Source organism: Engystomops pustulosus, chromosome 2, assembly GCF_040894005.1.
Source record: "Engystomops pustulosus chromosome 2, aEngPut4.maternal, whole genome shotgun sequence".
NCBI classification, from domain to species: domain Eukaryota; kingdom Metazoa; phylum Chordata; class Amphibia; order Anura; family Leptodactylidae; genus Engystomops; species Engystomops pustulosus.
In genome coordinates this window covers 56,519,376-56,546,061 of record NC_092412.1, presented here as the reverse complement: position 1 = coordinate 56,546,061, position 26,686 = coordinate 56,519,376, and the positions used below count along the sequence as shown (strand labels likewise).

At 39.2% G+C, this 26,686-nt stretch overlaps 2 protein-coding genes across 3 annotated transcripts in view; both read right to left on the bottom strand.

Annotated features, from left to right (window-relative positions):
* Positions 1-10,518: 10,518 nt before the first annotated feature.
* Positions 10,519-15,695, bottom strand: NEUROD4 (neuronal differentiation 4). 2 transcript variants are annotated; one of them, XM_072134706.1, is made up of 2 exons: positions 15,555-15,695; positions 10,519-13,810 (listed from the first exon to the last, which is right to left on the bottom strand). In XM_072134706.1, the coding sequence occupies exon 2, from the start codon at positions 13,787-13,789 to the stop codon at positions 12,839-12,841; it is 951 nt and encodes a 316-aa protein (XP_071990807.1). In that variant the 5' UTR covers positions 13,790-13,810; positions 15,555-15,695; the 3' UTR covers positions 10,519-12,838. The 2 variants fall into 2 exon arrangements, with proteins under 2 accessions (XP_071990807.1, XP_071990806.1); XM_072134705.1 differs by having other exon boundaries at positions 15,561-15,689.
* A 10,107-nt stretch (positions 15,696-25,802) lies between these two features.
* LOC140117028 (uridylate-specific endoribonuclease A-like) overlaps positions 25,803-26,686 on the bottom strand; it is a 40,853-nt gene continuing 39,969 nt past the window's right edge. The window contains exon 10 of the mRNA XM_072133461.1: positions 25,803-25,994. Coding sequence (XP_071989562.1) covers positions 25,883-25,994 — 112 coding nt within the window. The 3' untranslated portion in view covers positions 25,803-25,882. The remainder of the gene's footprint in view (positions 25,995-26,686) is intronic.

Sequence of the window (26,686 nt, the reverse complement as noted above, 5' to 3'; positions counted from 1 at the left end):
AAAAAGGGTTTTCCAGAGTATAAATACTAATAACCCATTCATGTCATGATCATGGTCATAGTCGTTTATGTCCACTTTATAACAGGCCCCTGGGTGACAGAGCCTCAGTGGGCCCCTTTGCAGTGAACTCACATGGCGACATTACAAATTCTGAGGCTCAAACAGTCTCCTGTTCCCTGAACTATTCCTTAGTTTATCATCCCAAACAGCCCCCATCATGGTTATTTTATATAAAGCCCCCTACGGCACTTGCCCAGGTATGCCCAGTACTGGCGCAATTGCAGCTTCTGTTGAAAGGTCACCAATCCTGCAGTAAACCTGCCACAATATGCCCTCAGTGCTGAAACAAGAGGATTGGTAGGATTGGTAGGTTAGTTGGGTCTTGTACTTCCACCAATATCATATTGATGGCCTATCCTATGGATGAGCTAATATGTGTAACCATAACCGTATATTAACAGATTATTGGCATGTGAGAAAAATCAGGGGGAAATCTACACAAACTTGTAAAGAACACATCTCCTTACAAAACTTGTCCTTGGTTAGAGTGGAATAGAATTTGAATAAAAGAAAATAAAAATGTCATAATAATAATCTTTATTTATAATGCACCATCAAATTCTGTAGCGCTTTACAAATCATCGGGGACATATACAAATATAATATTACATTACACAGAACAAACAGTCATATGGAACAATAGGAATGAGGGCCCTATATACAAGCTTACTATATACGAATATGAAGGGGGTGACACAATCATTCAACCCCATGTGCTGAAGCATAAAAAAGATACAGGTGTTCCATAGGTTTGTTCTTAAGTTGAATTTGTATGTAAGTAGAAACTGTATATTTTATAATTGTAACTCCAGACTAAAATTTTTTTGTGCCCCAGTGACAATTGGAGTTTCAAAATTTTATGCTGTAATTGGACCAAGAATTATCAATAAAGCTTCATTACAGACACCTTACAGCTGATCGTTGCAGTCTAAGCCTATAGTAAAGCATCCATAGAGCTTCACCAGAGGTCACAGTGGGCAGTGGGGTTCATCTTTAACTAGGGGTCATCTGTAAGTCGGGTATCCTTAGGTAGGGGACCGTCTGTATTTTACATTTTTTTAATGGATTAAGATAGAAAACCCATAAAAATTTGGTAATTCTGTGACCCTACTAACCAAAGTAATAAAGCACTCAGGTTCAGAGAATGCCGTAAATACAGAGTAGATGCGAAAGTGTGCGGTTTTTTTGTCATTTTCTCCACTGTAATGCAGGGTTCGGGATCAGAATAAAGACACAGACATAGACGAAGATGGCGGTCGCTGAGACTACCATAATCCCCTTCCCAACTGTCCCTACCTACTTCACTTACTTTATTCTAGATGGTAAGGGACAACTAAAAGATGTTCCAGCCCTGTGCCAAAGTGCTAAACAAGGAGACAAAGACAACATAAAACAAACACAGAAGAATAGTCAAACACAAAGAGGGCAAATACAGTACAAAATCACAAGACAGAATGAAAATCTGAATACAGGCAGAAGGTCAAGATGCCAAAATACAGGGATCAGAATAACACAATATATAGAAATCAGGAGCTTACAACCAACTTATTCTATAGAAGGCACAGAACTAAGCAGTTGATTTATGTGATGCCATGTGTGGACACACCCCTGAGGAAGTCACCGGATCGGGTGACGATACGCGTGGGGTTCGCTCCTCTTCCCCCACCCCCAGTCTGGCCGTGCCTATTTGCCTCCACTCACCTTGCCATGTGGACTCACATTGGGTATCGTATATGTTAGGCTCTTAGGCAGTTATCATACTAGGCTGGTTTTGCACATGTTTTGCATTTATCACTTTATTAACATCTAGATGTTTGGTTACATCCTATTATTCGCTCAGCTATACTTAGTAATTATTGCCTCAGATTGCACACCCCACATATCTATTGGCCAGTTGGGTCAGGGAGCCCAGGACACGTTTGGTCCTGGGAGGTTCAGTGCACCTTACATGGTGCAGGTTTTAGTGTTTTTATCCATATGTGGTCTTGTTGTGATTTATACATATATGTTTGTATCAATAAAGTTTGTGTATTTATTTCAGTCCATTATACGTATCCTCCCTTTTTTTTCTCTTTTGGTGATTTAGGTTTACAAGTGGTGTATCCTATACAACCTTTACCTATACATATGCAGCTAACTTCAAATAAATATAAATGCTTCAGATTGAAGTTTATGTTTGATGTAATCTCCTAAATACTCCAGAGACAGAAGTAGATAGTGAGCTCAGTGAGGTGGAGCGTACCATAGGAACTTCATGAGTCACATTGCTAGAGCTCTCCAGAGGTCACAGGTCATGTACTGCAATGACCTTTATACTAAAACGGACAGATGGAGAAACTGCTGCTATTTCTCACTGTGAAAATGACAATATAGATGCCATATCATTTTCCTAAGGTTTTATAAGCAGTCAGAGGTGTATATTAAGGGGGTGCATGAGATGTTTTGGCCCAGTACAAAGAAACCAGGCTGACTTTGCATTCGGGTCCGGGCACCCATGAACTTGTATATAGAGAAAAAAGAAAAGCTGTCACATAGAAGTTTTTCTGGCATACTTGCTATCCATGTTTTGTTACCTGCAGCCTAGTTTACATTCATTCATTTTTATTGCATGCTGGGCAGCATGGTGGCTCAGTGAACCTTGCAGTGCTGGGGACCTGGGTTCAAGTCCCAGGGTCAACATCTGCAAAGAGTTTGTATGTTCTCTCCGTGTTTGCGTGGGTTTCCTCAGGATCCTCCGATTTCCTCCCACACTCCAAAACATACTGGTAGGTTGTCCCATTTGGGACAGGCACCGAATTGGCAAGCTTTGTGTAGCGCTGTGTAATCTGTGTGCGCTATATATAAATAACGGAATTATTATAAATTATTATTATCGTATATAACATCATGATGAATGCATGTAAATGCATTGCAACACTTATCTTGTATTCTAATATTGATCTAGAGTCTCTATTATACTTCAGAGCTGCATTCCAAATTCTGTCATTTGCTGCTGAAAACAGTGAATTAGGTTTATCACAGTCCTGTTGATGTGTAAAGTTTGTGCAGAAGTTAAGGGACCCTGAATTACCAAAGTACTGTATGTAGGTGACTAGTGCAATGGTGGTGTGTTACTCAGTTTATAAGTATTTGGTATTCAAAGAGTTAACAAACACAAAAAAAAAAAGATTCTGTGGGTATAATAATACCAAAGCCTTCCCTTAAATCCAGCTTTAAGGGCAGTAATTCTGATATTGCTTGTAATCTCATAACACCATGAGCTGCAAATGTCTCTATGGCTTGAACACAGCAAGCATTGAGGGCTTGGATAAAATATGAGCTCTTAGGTTCTACTTAACCCTTTGTAGCACAAAAGTCTTCTCTGTTTGATGCTGTCATTAAATTCTACTGACCACTGAAGGTTTGCTTTATTATCGAAATGGAAAATCTTTCATGACTGAGTTGGAGACATTTCTCCCGAAATTTGGGTTCATGTTTGGATGATAGGCTCTTATACTCGCTGTATATTTACATGCTGTCACTATGTTTTTTGACATCCAAAATGTACACAAAGAAATAAGATCAGGCCCCCTTGGTGCAAAGGTTGCGGTTCCTCTATTTGAACATTAAAACTCGGTTCCACAAGGAAAAAATGATATGGTTAAAGACTGTATGTGATCCCTACACATGACTACAACAAGTTAGAATAAATCTGGCTGTCAGCTGGGACAATCCAATTAAGATGTCACTGTTTGTGGGACTGCAGCTGAGCAGAGATCCCCCTCCTATCCAATCCCAAAGGCATCTGCTCCCACTTTCCATGACAAAAGGAGCCTCTAAACAGGAGCCTTTCTCCTTGCCAATATCCGCTCATTCCTTTCCCCCCAGTTCCAGCCGCAGAATGTCTTTACATTGATGGCAATACGTTCACTCATTGACACAAGCTATGACCTCCTAATACGTTAATGGTTTCTCATGACAATAGCCTCTAAATGTGACATCAGATGACACAGATGACATATGTAGAGAAGTGACCTAGCCTTCAACTTGTAATAGTCCTGCAACAAACTGAATAGCACATGATACAAGAGGGATAATACCAAACACTTGGATTAGTAAAGACCTATATCATATTTATGGATGATGGAGCTGATACAGGGGGTTGTAAAGTGGTGATATAGACTAATGGTCCGAAACATTTTGTTATCACCTCTTCTTAAAATAGAGTGGAGAGGAAGAGAAAAAAGTGTAGGGGATTTTTTACGAGCCAGGCGCCAAAAGATGTGTGCACGAGTAGTGGAGGTGGGGAGTATTGGGTTGGAGTTGCAGCGTCAGACCCCAGAGCTGGAATGTATATCCAGATGAATTAGACAAGGAAAGGGAGAAAAGATGGGGTCGGGTAGTGAGACGCGCTACATCCAGAGTGATATTATTATTTTTATTGGAGAATAGGACTACGCGTTTCAACACCGTAACGGCGTCTTCATCAGGTCAAAAACTGTACATTTACATAATACAAGACAAAAACAGAAAAAAACAGAACATGACGTGTTAGGATACAGGGTGTTAATAAAATCATAAGGGCTATGGTAGTAGCAATAGTTAAAATGGTTAAAACGATGATTCATATACACACACAGTGTGCCGGCATCTGAATAAACTTGTATACATGTATAGACATATATAGACTTGTATGTATAAATAAATAAATAAATAGATAAATAACAATTAAATAACAAATAAATAGTCATATGTAAATAAATAAATAATTAGACCTCTGTAGGGACATATAAATAGATATCTATATATAGATATATATACATATATAGAGAGAGCGGGTGATGATACTTACATAAATGAATTAATGAATGGTACTATAGATAGGCTGGTGAGTTAATATGTGAATGACTATGTAAATGTAAATAAATTGCATTAAATTAATAATTAAATAATTCATTAGTTAAATAATTGATCAATCCACAATTCATGATTAAATATATATCTCAATAGGTAAAATAAATAAAATAAAATAAATAAATAAATAAATACATCAGACATATATTTATAAATTCTATAAAAATTCGTTGGTTGAATGGATGAGAGTACCTGCAGGAGGGTCCCGCTGGTGTTTGTGGCAGGATTTGAGCTGCCTAAGTGTCCAAACCTGATGGGGGAGGAATGGGTACAGAATGATGCCGATAGTCAGGAACGGGAGGAACGGGTACAGTAGTCAGACTAAAGGGATGGGGTCCGGGTGTAGTAGGAAGGGAGGTACTTACCGCGGCGTTTTCAGTGCAGTAGGAAGGGGGCTGCGTGCTGTCACTGGCGCGGGATGAGCAGGGCGCGCGCCGAGGAGACACGCGGTTTTTATTTGATTGGCAGCCGAAATGGTATGCGCATGACATAATGGCAGGGGTCTGACATGCGGCACCCTTACCAGCACATGACCTGTATTTCTTATTTCCTATTTAAATGGATATGGTGGAGCTGCAATACCAAGCACAGCCACTGTACCATGTATGTCGCTGTTCTTGGTAGATTACAAAAGAGCTACAATGCTCAATACAAAGCATTGAAGTCTCAGCTTATCATAGGAGTACTACATGTCAGACACCCCATCAATCTGACACTAGTCATACTAGTAATACTTGTAATTATGCTAGGGAGAAAAATGTTTCTCTGTTTTTTTGTTTTTAAAAGCATTTTGCAATGCTATTCCTGTTACGAAAATATTAGACACTCTATAGGGATGCTATGGGGCCCGCAGTGTCATGGGGCCCTGACACACTAAAGATTAGAGGTTGTTCAACATTATACACATTATGCTGCACATTGTACTTGTTGCAATTTGCACACCCATAATATTTATATAACATCTATGTGATGTTTATATGCTGTATGTTTGCTGTATATGGCACTGTATGTGTAAATATGCTCTATATGTGTGTGCATGAGTGTATAAATGTGTGATTGTAACTTGCATATGTGAGTGTACAAATATCTACCTTTTTAAGTGGGAAAGGGGCCTCTCCTAGTTGGGGAGGGAGGAGGGGGGCTTTTGCAAGAGACACTAAAACAAGTAGTAGGGTGTATACATCCTATCCTTTGCAATTCCTCATGGAATGAGTTATACTGACAATAGAATGAGTAGCCTGTCCAGATCACTGGTTACCTCATGGAATGAGTTGAATTAGGAATGTTAGTACCTGTGAGGGTCACAGAATCTGATTGCCAAAGATCAAGTATTCATCACCTATGCTTTTAAATATATAATGTAATAATACCAATAAAATACAAATTTCCTTCATTGGAAAAACCTTTTAAAGTCACAGGGTTCCTCTGAGGTTTGTTGGACACGGCTTTACTGCTTTGCTTTCTACTCTTTGGGGCCGATGTATCATGCCTTGTAAACTGGCACGCAAAGCATTATACATCGAAAAAGTCACAATTCCTGCCGCATGCCATGAAGTTTATGACTCTTTGGTCCTTGTGCCCAACGTGTGTCACTTTTGGAAAAGTGGGTGTGACAGGGAACAAGGTGGGCCAGGCAGGGACACTCTTACGAGACAAATCTACTATAACCTACTCAGACTATAGGTGAAATATTTGCCAAATTGGGCCTAGAGTAGATTCTAATTCCGGAGTGCATCATGATTCTATAATTCTGGCATGTTGTGCCTCAGGTGCGCCATATATTAAGACTCGTGTACAATGCTCCAGTCTTAGTACTTTGGCTCTATGGGAGCTGTCAATGGAAACACACCTGACGATATTATAAGTGTAGTACCACGTCAGGGATCCGCTACCACTACCAAGAACATTACTTCTTACAACATGTCCAAAAACTGAATCTACAGAAAGGTTCAAAGGGAGCACAGGTCATTTTCAATCCCATTTTCAATTATGTCAGCTGTAAATTTCTGTAGAATATCTACTGCCCGTGGATATGCTCCCCTAAGCGTTCCTTAGAATATGTGCGTAAAGCTACCAACCTTGGCGCGTATTGTACCAGATTATTACAGAATTCAGTTTCCAAGCGCTGACCTCACCTTCCACTTATACAAAGGAACAAAACATTTATTAACATAAGTCGTATTCACAGGGACAGAATAGATGCCAAGTTCCCTGTTTACTCATGCTTTGTCTGGGAGGCTTTTTTGGTAGCCAGGCTTAAACTGGCAGTAGTACATTATAAAGACTGAGTACATCATGTATCTACATCTGTTCTGATCTTACTGATAAGACCCAACTTATCTTCAAGTCAATGTATCAAGAGGCCAAAAATGTCTGTGCTGCCAAATGAAAACTGGTGGATAGTTCAACACAGTTCTTTTGCCTTGAAGTGTAACACATTTAAAGGGTTATGTACTATATATGTGTACTATATATCTGTTTTGGTAAGATAAACTTAAAGGGATATTGTAATAGGTAGGATTGCAGGGGATACAACAGTGAATGGAGGTTTAGAGGAGAAAGTTGAGCTTTCTGTATTGCCCATGGCATGACCTTGCTGTGCCAGGCCCTGGCGACAAGGTGAGTGAGAAGAAGTAAGTCAAATCTATCTTGAAGCTTTTGGAGAGTCTGTGCCTGATCTACATTTACACTTAGAAGGACATTCTCTGTGAATCACCATGAGTTAGATTTATATTCTTCTTAAGATTATGGAGAATCTGTAGCTGAGTACCAAGTTCATTTCTTTGCAGAAACATGAGCTGATCATTTGTAATTCCATTTAGTATTGTATTCTGCAGAGGATTTTCCCACTGTACTCCATGTGCAGAGCAATAGGCTTAGGAAAGGTGTAATATGTCATCTTAAAAAAAAAACATCAAATATGTTAGTTTTCTACTCTGTAAAGTGTCTTTGCATAGTGGTTCCAAAGAAAAATCTCACCAAGTCCCTGGTAGGTTGAAAATTGAAGAGCTCCTCGGTAATTCCTCTTGTTTTTCTGTCCGTTTCCAGTACTGGATTCTACTGAGGACCTCGTTTCACTTTTGTGCCCGAGGTCAATCGGAGATCCTATAGTTGAAATTTGTAAACAGATAGTGCGGATCATCCCAGAAGAAGCCAAACAGGGTGAAACCTAGGTCGGGCAAAGTGTTTGGCATTTTTAAGAAAACTTTGTGATACGCACAATTTTAATTCTACATTTGTGAGTAGATGAAAATTCTGATCCGCATTATCTGTTTACAAATTTCAAGTACAGGATCTCCGATTGACCTCGGACATGAAAGTGAAACAAAGTCCTCAGTAGAATCTAGTACAGTAAACGGACAGAAAAACAAGAGGAATTACTGAGGAGCTCTTCAATTTTCAACCTACCAGGGACTTGGTGAGATTGTTCTTTGGAACCACTATGCAAAGACACTATACAGAGTAGAGAACTAACATATTTGATGTTTTTTTGTGAATTGCTGGCTAATTTGGGGAGTGTGCTTGGTTAGTAGATCCTTTGGCTCTAACCCCTATTTTCCGGATATTAAACAGTTTGAAGACTACCGCAATATGTCATCTTGCCCGCTCTACTGCTCTGGTGTAGGACATCATACACATGCTTACGGCCTGTGGTGTGTTATTTGCAGCTCGTGTGTCAACAGCAATTTAGGTCTGATCATGTACTGACGACAGTAAAAAAGGCAGTAAAGCCACAATCATGGGCAGGAAAAGATCCTGCTCCTAGAGTAGTTTTGTCACTTTGGATACTCAGATACCATATGCATGAGTCCATAGAAATGGGGACGTGTTCTAGCCATCACCAACCATCACATGTCCAAAATATGTGTTTGTGTGCACAAGGCCTAAGGTTGACATAAGTGTCTATTGTTGCTTTGAGGTTAAAATTTTTTTGTGATCAGCCAATCAGCCAGTGAAAGAGGTATAGTAAAAGGTGCAAAGGGATTAATTACCTTCAGATTTACAGCAATTTACAGTCATATGTTTTTGGAGAATCAAAAGAGAAGACAACAGGGGCTCTTATTTAGTGCAGACCCATATACCCATGTTCTATAGAGACAATTTGTGATACTTACCAACTATCCTAAATTTCTTTGAATCAAAATTCTTTGATCAAGGACAAAGCAGTTCAAATACAGAAGCAGGGCTGTTCTGCAATTGGGGTTTAAAACTACCCATTATGTCTACTTCAAAGTTAGCAAGTATGTTAAGTGATCATCAGTAATATCTTGTACTCTTTGATTTTCAGCTTATAAATACACGGCCCAGTTATGAGGAAAGATTAAAAAAACTAGATTTATTTAGTGTGGAAAAGAGACGACTACGAGGGGACATGATTAATTTATATAAATATATCAATGGTCCATACAAAAAATATGGTGGTAAGTTGTTTCAGATTAAATGAAATCAAAAGACGAGGGTGCACTGTCTCCGTCTAGAGAAAACAAGGTTTAATCGCCAGAGGTGACAGGGCTTTTTTACTATGAGAACTGTCAATCTGTGGAATAGCCTGCCTCAGGCGCTGGTCACAGCAGGGACAGCATAGAGCTTCAAGAAGGGTCTAGATGCCTTTTTACACCTAAATAACATTGATGGTTATGTTATATAGAATTGTTTTCTGTAAATCCCTTCCTCATCCAATCCCTTCCCTTCCTTGGTTGAACTTGATGGATAAGTGTCTTTTTTCAACCGTATAAACTATGAATTTAGTTATCAAACGTGATGGATGAATCCAACAGGCCCAGCTTCAGTAAGGCAAAAATGATCTTATTGTACGTAAATATACATCACAAAGAACAGCGCAAAATATTTTGATCCTCTACCTGGAATTTCATCAGGTGTCATCAGGGTGACAGATCTTCTAGACCCTCTATGTAACAAAACAAGGCTCAAAGCTTTCACTATCACCAGATTTGCTCAAAAACTATCCCAAGGTCAAACGCCAATTCCTAGATTTGGGTGGGCTATTCCACCTTGTGTTTATAAATACGAATGAATTGTATTTTACACTGTATTATCTTTCCATACTGTCCTACCCTACCAGGGAATCTAAGGGCTTTCCCCCTTTCCCAGAATTGACTATTTGGGCAATAGGCAGCCACTATATGACCATCAATCACATTTGGGGTAAATGCTATACATTTTAATAATTGAAATCTGCAATTGAAATCTATAACAATGTAAAGTCTAATGTGAATAGGGTTCTAAAAATGCTCATTTATGTACTGAAAAAAACCCTCAACATGTTAGGAGAAGCTGCACATCTTTAAATCCAGGGCAAGCCCTCTCTATCACAGATCTGTGCTGTATTTTTGCAGAGGATTTGATCCCATCGGCTGCATTATAACATGTTCTTTTAATTGTGATAGAAGCGTACCATGATGCCAGATCTGTGTGGGAGACAATCAGCTGGCACCTGGCACGTACCCAAGCGAGCTAAATAGCAGCACTGATGGCACTGGAACTAAAACGCTAGGTTCACATAGCAAAAAACGATTCATAGAAGCAGCACACAACCACATGAAGCAAGTTTCACAACTTTATTGGTGTCAAAAATGATTTTTTGTACTTTCTTTACAAAAGAATATAACTTTTCCTAAATCCAGTATAAAACAAAGGTCTCAGGAATTGTCCTTGCGATAAGTTTTATCCCTAAGAATAACAATATTCGCATGTATATCTAATGTAATTTACACAAAATATAATGCATTCTTCTAATTGGGGAAGATAAGAAGGGTATAAAATAGTACAGATTACAAGAACAAAAGGAAGATGAGACAAAACCTAATGTAGGAGAACATGGGTAGGACATTAATACAAATTGCATAGTCAGTGATATGGGTTTTCATGGAATTGTTTTGTAGGCCAAAGCTACAAGGTCATAATTTAGAAAACAAGTAGATTGTAAGCTGTGAAAACTACTTTTCATCATAGGATTTCTTCCCCATGTGTTGTCTGTTGTATATTGTATTCTGCTGTAATTAATTGAGATTTATTAACATTTTTATTAATTATGGGATTAAGTAACAGAATAAGGAAACTGTATTAAACTGATCAATAATCACTAAACTGTTGCAATATTGTTTAACGACAATAATAAACCTTCAATGCGGCTAAGAACCAGTTCACATCTCAGTAATCTTGTCCATTTTTGCATCAGTTATCGTGGGACAAAATCAGATTTACAGACTATACAGAGATTAGGTATAATGGAATGGAATGTGTTCCTGAATTCACAATAACTGATGCAAAATACTGATGAAAAAAGTGTGAAACGGCTCTTAAACCCAAGCCACATTCAGACAGTGATAACATCAGTAGCATGTGGATATTACATCGTATTAAAGGAGTGACATCATTTCTATCGATGACCATCTGAGATTTTCCATAGAATTGTCTGACATTCGGTCTATCAAGAAAATATTCAAAGAAATCTCAAAGTTTCCTGTTATGTGCCTCAGTTGGGTTTCATATGGTTGAGGACAATACAAAATATAAAAAACATTTCTTTACTGGAGATCATTTACGAAACTTTAATATACTAAACAAACCATTCAATATTTTAATCCCTCGACTGTATTTCGATGAGGCATAAGGAGACAGCACACCATGCAAAAGAAATAAATTAAATCAAATAAATAATATAAATTAAACATAAATAAAAATGGAACAAAAGACAAGACATTTAAAACATCATAATAATAATAAGAAGAAAGTCATACTAAACACAGCAAATAGGTCTTGCATGTCATTTAACACGTTATTCACCAAATTTTGTAACAAAATAAATAAAAAATAATAAATAGATGTGCTTAAGTTTACGTTGCGTTTAGTCTATGCATTCATGTAAATTTATTTTGCCTTTTGTTACTGTTGAACTATCAACTTGCTGGTACAGCATTTATGAAAATGATTTGGCCTGGATCACACTCCTGACTAGTGTGGCTTCCCATAAGAGGTTTGCAAGCAGGGGCATAATTTGAGGGGTACAGCTGCAACTGGCCCAGGGGCCTTAAGAGGTCTCATCCCCATTTATGTAAACTTAAAGATACATTATATATTGGGAGCCTGATACTGATTTAGCATAGGTGGCCTGCAGCACTACAGTAAGCCACCCCCCTATCTGTAAGGTTTCCATGGGGGTCCTGTGTTATTCTGATGCCCCAATATAAGGGAAGCAACTGGTATATGTACAGAGTCTTAGATATTACCAGATGCCTATATTGGAACAGAACTTTGATAATGTATTGATGCTGTAGTTCTATAGGTTCTATATGAACTATACTATACCAAATACAGTACTCTCAAGGGTAAACATTTATCGAAAGAGTCTTGTTAGTAAAAATTTTGTACAAATCTTTAGCATCAATGGAACAGAATTAATGCTGAAATAATTTGGAACTCCTGAAGTTTCACAAGGCAAAGTGCAATTCATGTATTTTTGTGCAAAGACTGGGTGGTGCGTCAAGTGAATGCAATAGTAATATCAGTGTGAAAATGATTTTTTTTAGGACTGTTTTAAGAGGACATGAGAATGTACTAATTGTGCTTCTCGTGTTGAAACTTGTGCATGTGTATCAGAAAAGCTGAATACTGTACCATCTGCACAAGGCACACAGTCATACAACTTGTATCGGCAATAGGTCACACAGAGATAGAAATTCTGATAAAAATAATATACAAAGATACTCAGATTCTTGGATTCAATAAGTATTCGCAAAGTATAAGAGTCAGAGGCAGTTTGAGGTGATGGTGGCTTCTAATTATGCCTGAAAATTGAAGATAAAAGTTCTCTTCTTTGTAATGACAGAAAGTCAAATTAGAAGTTCCCCACTACTGAAATAATTTACTCAGTAAAAATGGCATGATGAGGATATGCTTCATAGGCCATGTCAATGGGTATTTCATACCTGGGAACAGCAGTTTGAAAGTGTGAGACATGACCATGAGAGCCACTAAGCCCAAGTGAAGAATAATGGGATCGGAAAGCATAGGACTTGTCCAAATCTGGAGATCCATCTTGTTTCAGGGAAAAGTTGCCACTAATGCTCAGTGGAGGAGTAAGGGCACCATCATATGGAGGTGTGGTACAATTTATGGTATGGTTTACCATTGGGTCCACAACAGTTTTGAAATTTGGGGGTTTCAAGTGCAAATGGTGTGCTTCGATAGTACCATATGGAGGACTTGGCAGACCAGGAGACTGGTAAGTGTAGGCATGAGACGTTAGTGATGGATCACAGATACTTGACTTATCTTCATGTTTTTCCATGAACATGGGTTGAGGTCCTAATTGTAGGCAACCAGCTACTAGATTGCTGGTGGGTTGTGAGAGTCCTTTGCAGAGCATTTCCAGAAACCCCTTCCCTTCTGCAGTTTGACCTCGTTCCAAGACCTCAGATAATGCCCATATGTAATTTCTCGCCAGCCTGAGGGTCTCAATTTTGGACAACTTTTGTGTTTTAGAGTAGCAGGGCATTACCCGCCTGAGGTTATCCAGAGCATCATTTAGTCCATGCATTCTTGTGCGCTCCCTGGCATTAGCTTTTACCCTCCGCACACGGAATCTCTCAATTCTTGCCTTAGTCATCTTCTTTTTCTTTGGACCTCTCTTCTTTGGCCTTTCTCCATCATCTTCTTCTTCTTCATCATCTTCTCCATCCATGCTCCCATGTTCTTCATGACTGAGACTAGACAACAAGTCGTATGCAGACTGCCTTTGGCTGGAGTCTTTCATCTCATCTTGAGAACTAAGCGCCTCTTCCATCCATCCATGAACACTGACCATCTCAGACATCTCAGCAGTCTGATACAACTCCTGCAATAAATGACAAACCAGTAGAGCTTCGTTATAATCTTATATCATTTTCAACATTAATGGTATAGTCATGTAGACCACGAGTAAGATCACACACATGTCGACATACATTGGATATGTCACCATCTGTTTGTTCCAGTTTAAATGATAAAATAAAAGTGAAGAAAGTTTTACTATTATATTTGTTCTCTGAATGTTTTTTTCAGTGCTACCAATTTTATCTTATGCTTCTAGATGTTGATAAAGACAGTCATACATGACTGGACAGAGGATGGACAGAGGATGGGAGGGGATGAAGGGACCCCTGTTCTGGAGTCTGATGTAGATTTGCATCGGATCTTGTGGCTTGTTCTATGTCTAAGATGAGAATAGCTATTCAAGTTATGTTATGCCTCTCTTCAGTTATGATATTGACACATTATGGACCACAGAAGGTCCAGTGGCAATAGATGAACAAACTATAAAGAATATGAAGAATAGATATGAAGGAGTTACAGTAAATTGATGAATCCATTTACTGAAAGGTTTATCCAGAATGTTTTCCCCTTATTCTAATAAAGAATAAAGCAATTGTACAATAGTTTGTTACATGTATATAGATAAACTGTATAATGCTAGACAAAAACTTTGATAGTAAATAACTATTATGTGTAATAAGTTGTATATGAACTTCTTTTATTTAACTTCTTAACATTCTTCAAGAAAGAAATTCTTGAAGATTGCAAATCAATGTTGCCATACTTTCATATTAGCTTTAATAACATCTAATAGGGAATAAAATGATATAGTACATAGTGATATAATTTTGATATCTCTGTTCCCATGTGGATGGCACCAGCCCATGTAAAGACTTTATACTGTTGACCGCCACTCATCCTGCCCAGTCTATAGAAACTGTCTCTAACCTGCAGTTTGCTGGGTTCATTTGTCACTTATCACTTTACTGAATTCATACTAACAAATTAGAGAACCATATGCGATATAGTGAATGGGATTCTCATAATATATAATACCCATCTCCTATACTATCAGATTCATTCTTATACAAGTAACATTCAAATCAGAAACTGTCCGAATTACAGGGAAATCACCTTCTCTGCCATTTCCCTTCGTGCTAATAAGATAACATGTGACTCTTCAGAGGATCCATTTCTATGATCCTGTTCATCCCACTCCTAAAGTAAACAATCATTATAATATGTAAACTATACTGTTATAGACTAATACTACAGTCTCCTATTCATGTGTTTCCCAAATCTCAGCCTTTCTGTCTCTGTCAGAAACCTTTCTGTAGCTGTTACTTGTAACTGTAATAACACAACTAATTTATTAATCAACATTACTTGCAAATATTAATACCCGTGAGGTTGATCTTGGAGTAAAAACTAATTTTCAACATCCTTAAGGAAAGTATAACTTGAGAGAACTTTAGAGCTCTGAAACAAATATCCTGCAATATCTTGAACACAATATTAAGTGTTTGATGTGTCATAGTAACATATTTAAGGATTTTTAGGAAGGCTGAGTCCTGCTTAAATGATGTATACATCAGAAACTTTTTTTGTTCGTTATTGCATAATTATAAATGTTAAACATAATATAAAACATATAGAAAGAGGGAAAGCAGAGATGGAATAAATGAAGAAATACTTTGAAGAAACATTTTCCATATAGTGAATAATGGTGAAGTAACATGATATTAATACTCAGCAATATAAATGAAGCATAATATACAATGTTTTACCTTCACCTTGTGTAGAATTGTAGAAGCTTTGCAGCTTCCTCTAGAAGTCCTGGGCTTGGGAAGATGCTGTCTCCTGAGTGAGTTCAGGCTCAGGGAAGGCTGGACAGCTCCTTGTGACTGGCTGCTGCTCCAGAGTGTGGGACCACTGCAGCCTCACATCTCCTTCCCCTTTACTAAGGTTGTATCTAAGCCCGGCCCCTTCTCAGGAGGCTGAGCTCCAGGTTTTTGGTGGTCCTGTCGTTTCTGCTCCATCTCTTAACCCTTGCTATGCTGCTAATTTTAATAACAGCTGTGATATGTTGCTATACAAATCCAAAAAAATTTTTCCAAATTGCATATGGATGATTTTATGTAGGATGGGACAATTATTAGGCTAACAATTTCTTCTATTAATAATCATTTTAAAAAAATTGTGAAAATATTTGCAATTGCTAATAATATTCCTTTCATTGTATATGTGTATCATGAACAATTACTGGGTTGGGAGTTTGTTGGCATCTTCTTAACTTATTTAATATTATATTTGTAATTCTGAAATATTTTGGTAAATTCTTTTAGCACCTGCCGTACTAATCTTAGTTATTATGATAACATTGAAGGTAAAGATTTATTACATGATGATAACAATGACAACAGTATAAAATGAATATTAATACAGTAAATATTTTTTTACAGTATTAATTTTTTTTTCTTTTTTTATTAACAGATTCAGATTTCTACAGGATAGAAGTAGGATTCTAATCTTTCTCCCCTATTTCATATAGTAAAATAGTCCAATTTAGACCTGAAATGTAGTTTTCACTGTTCATTTCTGTTAGTGAACAGTCAAAGGTGGCGCCTCTCCAAACTTGCATGGATGTGGTGACCAGTGCCCAAAGGACCTCTGTCCTGGAGATGGGCACAGGTCCCATAAATAGGACACGTAAAAATGTTTATATGTCTAAAATGTCTATGATAAAAATGACTTTATCTACAAGCAATATCTGCTGACCAAGCCTCTGTCCAGTGGGTCTATCACTGCAATAGTCCCAGCCCAAAATTAATACAGATAATTAGATAACTTCATATAAAACTCCATAGTAAAAGTGAATACATCCATGCCCTCCTATTCTCCAATGACTGTAGATGGAAAATAGGTTACTTTTGCATATTATTGGAACCATGGGATGTGAAAGCAGGTTTGTTCCATTAATGACCCTTCAGGGCGCGGAAGAATTTTACGTTCCTTGCAATTGCCTTTCATGTATCAGCTGCAGAATATCTGTCAATGTGCTGGGGATACAGATAGTCACAGTGTGACATCTCTGCTGGGAGAGAATACAGGTGGCCACAAGCCGCTCCTGCATGAAGACTAGGGAAGTTACAATCTCTCCAAATTTCAGAAGCTTCATTACTGGAATTCACCTGCTGCATCTGCAATGTCTGAGGTCATTGGGGCCAATGTGATAAGACTGCCATGTTTAGAGCCAGTTTCAATCATTGGTGCAACCAGTGTACAACATACTAAAATTACTAAGCAAAAATGTATGAATCTGTATTCTACAAAGAAAAACAGAAAGGGACAACGCAAGGAACAGAAGTCCTTTCTTTATACTTTATCTGTATAATATGAGGGGGAGGACTGCTGTGACCACCAACAATACTTAGGCAGATTTGGCATTTTTGGGGGTCCCAAGAAAAGTTATGATGGGGTCCCCTTATGCAAATCTTTGCTCTGTCTGGCAGAGAAGGGAGAATTTCATAGGCTTTCACAGGCTTAAAATTGTTTTCTTTTTATAAAAAATACCTATAGCAGCATTTTGGGGGGATATACAGCGGTAAATCGGCCCCTGCTGACACTGTGATTTGAGAGTGGTATGATGGCGAAATAGAACTACTTCCACAATTTCCTTGTGAACAGCGGCGCACCTGCCCTCCATCGGTGCCTCTAGCCTGGAGCTCTACTTCGACATAATAATGTAGAAGGGAACACAGTGCCACAGAAGTGCTGGGCTACCTTCTTTCTGATGGGGGTCCCAAAGTATAGACCCCCCCCCCCTGGAGTCATAAAATACAGCAATATGCCATCCCTTTACTCTTTAAATCACATTTCCAGATATAATTGACACTAAATGTGACAATTTGTTCCAGCTTCTCTATTGCTCATCTTCTTATCTAATGCTAGAACCATATGGAAATGACAGTAATAGGTTTTAAATCCGGGATGGAGAATGGCATTATATTCATTATAAATTACCGTCGATTAAATGAAAACGCCGAGCGTGACCCCCATGTCATTCGCATTTGGGAAGTAACATGTTCAGCTCCATAAATCTGTCTCTCTTTTTTAAACTTTGAGCAGATGGTTGCAACAGGTTAATTTTTCCAGCTTCACAGGATGGCAACAATGGGGTAATGAAGGTGGCTATGAAGAAGAGGGGTCTGTAAGAAAACAGCCTGCAGTGTTATGACAGAGGCTTTTTCACCCAACTGGTGGAAGAGAACATATGGAACTGCTATTACTCGTGCGCTCTGTCTAACAAGTCAGCCTGTCTTCCCTTTGTCTCACTTGCCTGTGTTTCTGCTCGTGCCTCTCATCTAAGTCCTATTGTCCTAAGGCAGTCACATCTGTTCCATGGCTGCGTCTGCAGCAACATTTCTGAATTGAGTGCCCAGTCTTTACAAGTCCTTTATCTGCCACTTCCCCAACTCTAAATGCAGGCATGTGACACTATTTGCATCTGAACTCCCATTGCAACCCATTGACAACTCTAGGTAGAATTCAGGACGCTCCATGTGCTTCTTTAGCTAATGTCCTCATTGTGTCTGAGGACACAGAAGTCACAAATCTCAGGCTTCTTCATCGATTGTTACAGAAATGAAATTTAAGAATGTTAATTTTGCTTGGATTAAAAAAAAATCAAATGATACAGAAGTTGTCACCCAGCTTTTCCAAACCCCTGAAAGGCAAATCTGCTTCTATATATGTTGATACATCCCTTTCTCTTTATTGTGTAGTTGGACTTGGTGTTTAGGACTCTACTTAAATCGATATAATGCCTTCTAAAGGATAGATATACCTAAGAAAAAGATCAAACCCTTTAAATTTCTGTAACTGAGTTAGTTCCATTACCTGTTATTACTCGAAGGGCTGTTCCATCATAATACCAAGAATTAATCGGAGACATGAGCGAACACTTAAAGAAGAAGCATAAACTAAATAAGTGTTCACTCTCCTGCAAAATCATAAGGACCACCGCTGTGCTCTACACTGCCTTCCAAGTGCTGCTAAGTGTATATATTTGACATAGTATATCAGTGGCTATATTAAAAGAAACCTAACATCAAAATCAAGCAGGATAAACCAGGGGATCCAGGCACCGTGACTGTGGTTATCTTCTTATATTTATTATCCATGGTCTCCTTCCTTCTAAAATCAACTTTTACAATTATGCTAATGAGCCCAAAGGACTCTGGAGCTATTACCGGAGCCCCTCCATGCTCATGCTTCATAGGCTGTTACACTGTCTCTTGCTCTCCCACCGCTCTATTAGCACTTCCCCCCTCCCTCTGTCTAATGTAATCTCACAGCAGCAGAGGAAGTTTCAGCACACAGTGGGAGAGGGGAAGTGCCCATGCACAGTGTAACAGTCAGTGAAGCTGCTGCATGGAGGGGCTCTGGTAACATCCCCAGAGCCCTGCAGATTAATTAGCATTTTGAAAGTTGATTTTAGAAAAATTGTGGCTATGGATAACAAATATAAGAAGATTACTACAGTCACAGTGCCTGGATCTATGAGTAAGAGTCCTTGGTTTTTCATGCTTTATTTTGGTGGTAGATTTCCTTAAAGCGAGCTGTATCTGTCACTTTGTACATGGAATCCAATCTCCAGACAATATTTTATAGAGAGGGAAAATTTTAGCAGAGGGATATATTGAGTAATGTTCCTACTGTTAGAGGTTGGGGGGGAGGGGGTATTAAGGTTACATTCAGTTAATTGCTTAAAGTGATTTTTGTGATTTATACAAATGTGGTGATGATTCTAAATGTTAAATATAATGGTAAGGCATTATTTGTTTTGTACTTTTCAATAAAGAATTTAAAAAAATCCTGCTGCTCTACTTTAATCCATCAAGTCTATAGATGTGTACAATCTGCACAGCTCATTAACAGCTCTATAACATGCTGCCTGCAGATAGGCCACTATGGACAATCTTCTTATCTCCTCCTGCTCTATCACATTCTGCCTGCAGATAGGACACTATGGACAAACTTCTCATCTCCTCCTGCTCTATAACATGCTGCCTGCAGATAGGCCACTATGGACAATCTTCTTATCTCCTCCTGCTCTATAACATGCTGCCTGCAGATAGGCCACTATGGACAATCTTCTTATCTCCTCCTGCTCAATAACATGCTGCCTGCAGATAGGACACTATGGGCAATCTTCTCATCTTCTCCTGCTCTATAACATGCTACCAGCAGATAGAACACTATGGGCAATCTTCTCATCTTCTCCTGCTCTATAACATGCTACCAGCAGATAGAACACTATGGGCAATCTTCTCATCTTCTCCTGCTCTATAACATGCTGCCTACAGATAGGATACTTTGTACAAACTTATCATCTCCCCTGTTATGTAACATGCTGCCTGCATATCTAACAGATAGATTTACATGTGACGAACCTCGGCAGGTAAGCTTACAATTAAAAAATATTGTAAATGTCAATAACAAAGTGAAATAGCTTTTTATAGGGTGATATAAGCTGTCTATACTATATTAGTAATATATGTGTTATTGCTTGGTGAGTTAGTGTCACTGATAGAAACCCATATGCGCTGCCCCTGTTGCTTTGTCAGAGCCCCTTTACCCCTAGCCTGATCAGAAGGTATTGCTTTGCTAAAGGCTTCTCAGGGGAATGCAAATTGAAAGCGGCCCATCTGTCAGCTTTTAGGTTTTCAACCGTCCCTGCATCATCTCCACACTCCCTCCCTCCTTCTCCTGCCTCCCACTTCTCAATTGCTATGTTCTTCTCATTAACCTTTCCAGTTATGTGTTCCCAACAAAAGGAGGGATCTGGGGTTGTTGGCTTACGATCTGATCACCACTAGAGACTTGAATTAGATAATAAAAGGAGGAGTTCTATAGGGAACCAGCTTATTCACTGAAGTGCTAGATTTCAATAAGACTTGAGAAACAGGATAACAAATGGAATATGTGGGACTCTGCTGGTTACATTGCCCCATGTTATACATCATTCACATTTACTGAATTGGATTCACACATGCAGATCTCAGACCAGGCGGTCCATGCCGATAATAAATGATTTGTCCATTTAAAGACACAAATATTTAGCTGGGATAGAAAGTTTACAGTCATTTATATGATCTCATCTTATCAAATAAAACTCTCCTATTCTTTGTGTGTTTCATATCTGTTAATCTTCCCCAAAATGTTAAGATCAGAAATGATAGTGCTTTTCACCTAAGGGCCCGTTTTTAAGCAGTCCGTCACAAGCGCATGCGTTTTTGACCAGTTTGAATTAAGATAATTGGTCAAACCTGTCAAAAGCGCATGCGTTTTTAACGGACTGCTTAAAATCTGGCCAAAAACATGTTCAAAACGCCACGTGTGCCATCACCCTTAGGCAAGTAAAACGCTCAGCTCTGACCAATATGTGGTCTAATGGTATAATGTTGAGCTCCAAATAACGCTGAATATTTCTATAGATTAGCGCGAGTAGTATATTTTTCATAGGCCTCTTCCTGAAAGATATAGGGGCACATTTACTAAGGGCCGTGCGCCAATTTCTGTTGGACTTTGGACGTTCTTTTAGGTGCAAGCTGCTTGCACAGGTAGGGAAGTGTCTGCGCCACAATTGTGTCACACGCGACCCTTTTGTGGCGCAGGCTTCCGGTGCTCAGTCGGACCGTGCGCCAGATTTACCATGTAAAGTCCACTCCATGTTAAAGGTGCACCAAAAAAAAGTTGTGCACTCTGTCGCCAAGTGCATGGCGAGCCTGATTCATGACGAACGGGTGCCAGAAGTCATGCACACTACACAGGCAAATTGCATTTAGTGCAGTTTGCCCTGTTCTTAGTAAATGTGCCCCATTAAAATTGTGAACGCTCCTCTTATAGAGGGAGAGTCTTCTCCGATTTACACCATTAGCCACTTTGTTTAGCATTGGTCACAAATTTATGCATATAAAGGCTCTTTCACATTGGCGTGGGTGCTCAGCTTCAGTTGCGCATTCCTTGCGTTTTGTCTGCGTTGTGTCACCAGCATTTGTTCTGTCTCCGTGTCCACAAGGGCCTAAGGGCTCTTTCACATTTGTCTTGTTTTTCACGTCCGCAGTTCAGTGTTTTCCACAGATGCCTCACAGCGCCATTGATTTCTCTTGGTGTTTTTACATTGACTTGTATTTTTTACTGATCCGTTCCCCTTGAAAAAGATTATTAAACATGTCTTATGTTTTTCACGGATTCAGATAACAGAAAGCAATGGAAGTCTATGGGTCTGCAAAAAAACTGCTGAAGCATCCTTCTTTTTTCACTAATGAGGCTAAAAAAACAGGTGTGATGTTTTCAATGTTAACCCTTCAGTTTTTTCGAGGACACAGAGACAAAACTGATGCATCACAGAGACAAAATGGAAGAAAAATGGCGAAACAGAGGAGACAAAACGCAACGGATGCGCAACTGAAGCTTCACAGCAACGCTAATGTGTAAGAGCCCTAAATGGCCTAAGGATTTACTATAGTCTTTACGAAAGCGGAAAATGTGGCAGGTCAGACCTGGTCTATAGTAGTCTTACCTGGCGGCGATCGCTTCCATGGGGGGAATATTAAGACTGGTCATTCTTAAAGGGGTTTTCCCACAAACTAAAGTTAGGCCTTATCCACGGGAGTGCGAAGACCTTCACAGATCGCAAAAACAAGGGGTCAGTCAGACCCCTCGCCACTGTCAGACTAACGAAACAGACGGCCACGCATGACCGTTATGCTCCATTAATCTCTATGGAGCTGACGAAGATTGCCGAGCACTGCGCTCACTGATTTCCGTCAGCTCCTTAGAGATTAGTCCAACAGTACTGAGACACCCACTGATCAGCAAGTTAAGCCCAATCCTGTGGATAAAGCCTAACTTTAGTTAGTGGGAAAACCCCTTTAATAGATTCACCCCATTATAAGTATAATGACATATAGGGTAAGTGCCAGTTGTGTAATGTATTTCTGGGAATAAGCATTTTAACAAACAATGTAGGTAAAATAATACACAACAAAGCACTTGACAGTCTAAGGGGTGAAATGTGTATCCAAGGATTATTAGGATTGCCACATTTGGAATTGAGGAGACATGTTTCCTCTAATATAGGATAATTGGTGTCTGGCAAATTATGTTTTTTGCCTTTCACTGGATCAATACTATAGATATTTATGTTGGACTTTATAGATTAGTGTCTTTTATCCATCTATGTAATATGGCAAAATGTTATCCACATATTTCTGTTTCCCCACTGCTTCAGTCCAGGGTCTGTGCTGATTCCTTTCCAGGACATGGTATGGTGTGTAGTTCAATAAATATCTTATGTGGGTACCCTCTCTGTCCAGTGATGCCCTAATCGGGTATCTCTGATGATTCCTTGTATGCCGGGAGACACCAGTAGCATGGTGCAGCCTGATACCCTAATGACCAGTGGGGATAAATGAGTAACATTCTTTTATCTTAAATATGTTGTATGGTATTAATTATTTATTAGGTTAAAATTAATAAATATATATTTATGTTTTACTTGCCTCTGAACTCACCTCAAGTGCCTTACAAAGGCTAAAATCAACAATGAAAATCTGCAGCTTCCGATTTCAATTCCAAATCACAAATCAGTTTCCCTTGAAGATTTTATATCTGCAGCAGGTTGAATACATTTATAAACGTTTGTGTCGGTGGTGACCTCTAGTGGTGATAATAGAGTATAACAATCTAATCTACTGCTTCTATCTGTCTGATATTTAATTATTTGTATATTGAATATAATTTCCGTCAATAATTTATTTGTGATGGATAATCGGTGTACACATTGGAGAAAAATATTCAATAGAACATGTTTGAACATATAACGTATTTCTATGATATTCTGAGTATACTGTACTCATCTTGTTCAGGATTGTCATTATATTAACATATTGGGCGAAATTTATCATACGCCAACACTCATGCATATGATAACACCAATACCCCCGTGTCCTGCCAGATACTTCAAGAGGCTTAGGCAGCCGCCGGTTGAAACTATGGCAGGTCCGATAATCACATGGCATGGAGGTGGCAAAGTCTCTATTACAATCACAACTCCTTGTAGTGTGCAAGAATGTGCAATTAAAGGCAGTATTGAAGGAAAGAAGTTGGCAATCACAATAGTATTATTTTAAAGTGTCTTTTTTTAAATTTCATCTTGTTATAAGACAGGCGATCATTACAGGGGAGAGGGCACACAGCAGGAGCATATAGTCTTTTTACAAAATCCTTAGCGCTTCATCAGGTCTATCAGGGGCGTAACTACAGTGGTAGCAGCCATAGCCCACAGTGTCAGGGGGCCCCATCATCCAACCTGATCATAAAGAATGGAGGATGTGAACCATTATATATTGCTGCACATTGTAGAGCATTGTAAAGCATAATATGTATGTATAGAATATATATGTGATGTATATATATACTGTATCATGTATATATCATGTATGTGTGTACATGCTCTATATGTGTGGGTACAAGAGTGTATAAATGTGTGAGAATGAGTGAAGAACTGTATGTTTATGTATATATGTGTATGTAAATGTATTTATGTATGTGTAATATGCATTTTTGAAAGAGGGAAGGGTGCCCCATTCAAAAGTCTTCTTTTATATAAGGCACTTGTGATACTGCTACCAGTATGCTGCTAACAGTCACTAATATATTCTCCTGCTGTGTACCCTCTCCCCGGTGATGATTGCCTGTCGTATATAAAAAGATGAAATATAGAAAAAAGGTTTTAAAAGAATACTATGGTGACTGCCAAGATATTGGATACAGGAGGTTGCCTACTTAAGGACACCCGACTTACAGAAGACCCCTAGTTAAAGACGGACCCCTCTGCCCACTGTGACCTCTGGTGAAGCTCTCTGAATGCTTTACTTTGTCCGGGACTGCAATGATCTGCTGTAAAGTGTCTGTAATGTGTCAGGCTTCAGGGGTAGTGTACCCCCTGGACCACCGCGGACGATGACACAAGCCAACACCTGGGACCGGAATCTAAGTGGCACCCGGTCTTCACCAGAGCCCACCTCAACGCGTGTTGGTCTTGCTGCGGTACCACCAGGTCGTTCCACAGGTGCGATTTGCTTGCGGTGGCAGCCAAGGTGGTAGTACAGAATCACTGGGCAGTCTTGTGTTCAGGGACAGGCAGATGGTCAAGGCAGGCGGCAATGACGCGAGGTCGGGGACGGAGCAGGAGGTTAGGGCTGGCTGCAAAGGAGCGATGTCAAGGTCAGGTCCGGGTTCTCAACAGGAGATCAGAACACAGGTAACGATAACATTCTCAAGGTATGTTTAGTTCATAATGCAAAAAAAACATATGGTAGATTATCTTTAAATTGCAGACAACTACTTCATTGTACAAACACTTCCTTTAAAACATATTGGGGCACATTTACTTACCCGGTCTAGTCGCGATCCCGCGGCGCGTTGTCCGACGAGGATTCGGGTCTGTCGGGATTCACTAAGATCGTGCGCCCGGTATCCAGCAGGTGTCACTGCTGCGCTGAGGTCCGCCAGAGTTCACCTTCTTCTTCCTGGTGCATCTAAGTGCGTGATCTGGCGACACAATTCTTTTTTTATATTCCGCGGTTTGTCCGAATCCGTCAGGTTGTCTGACAGCCACGCCCCCTGATTTCTGTTGCGACGCCGAAGCTCCACAATCCGATCGCGTGCGCCAAAACCCGGGGCAATTCAGCGCAAAACGGCACAAAATGGAAATATTTTGGAAAACCCGACTGAATCGCAGCCGCAGGACCCTTAGTAAATGTGCCCCATTAAATCTGTGCATTTGTTCTAAAAGTTTACAAAAGTTACAAAAGTTTATGCAAAGTTTTTGCCAAATTACAATACACCTAATATGTATTTTTTTTCATGTCTGCAAAGACATGTCTTCTCCTAAGATGAAGATTTTTATTGAAACTTTCTTTGATTTTTATTGAAACTTTTATTGTAGAAGCACATTTCTTCTAGAGGTCTAAAGAGTAAAATAAAAAAGTACTATTTGTAAAATGTAAATCAAAAAGGGTTGGCAGGGATTTCATTGACTATTCTAAAATGTAGGGTAGGCTGTAGCGATGAACTTCTTGCCATTGTTGTAAGTGCTCTTGGTCCATTCATAAGTTTGTATAGCCAATTCATGTCCACCCAAGCTCACTTTACATCTGAGGATGAGATAAGGAGAGGTTAGTGGCTTCAGCCGATGGCTGATGTTACATTATGTGCTGCATTGTGGCCCAGATATATCATTGTAACACATTGATTATTGTGACAGTTGTGTTACCAGCTGTATAATGAAAGTGCACCAAAAAGAAAAAAGTAACTGTGTGCACACTTTCCATAGCAGCACCGGTTGCGCCAGATAATTGAACAGCGTGCACCAGTATTTAACTATCTAGCGTAACCTGCACATAATTGAGGCAAACTGTACTAGGGCAGTTTGTTCCACTTTATATAATTTTGGGCCATTATGTTCATTCAAGGTAATTTCATCATGTAGAAACTACTATAAGTAATATATCTGAACAGAAATGTAACTTTTCACGTACTTGCATGACAATAGACTTAATACCTGTGGTTCTATACATCAGACATGTAGTAATTTTCACCTTAACCTAACCTACCATGTACACTCACCGGCCACTTTATTAGGTACACCTGTCCAACTGCTCGTTAACACTTAATTTCTAATCAGCCAATCACATGGCGGCAACTCAGTGCATTTAGACATGTAGACATGGTCAAGACAATCTCCTGCAGTTCAAACCGAGCATCAGTATGGGGAAGAAAGGTGATTTGAGTGCCTTTGAACGTTGCATGGTTGTTGGTGCCAGAAGGGCTGGTCTGAGTATTTCAG

Coding starts and splice junctions, on each gene's coding strand:
- NEUROD4 (XM_072134706.1), bottom strand. CDS start 13,789: ATGTCTGAGATGGTCAGTGTTCATGGATGGATGGAAGAGGCGCTTAGT.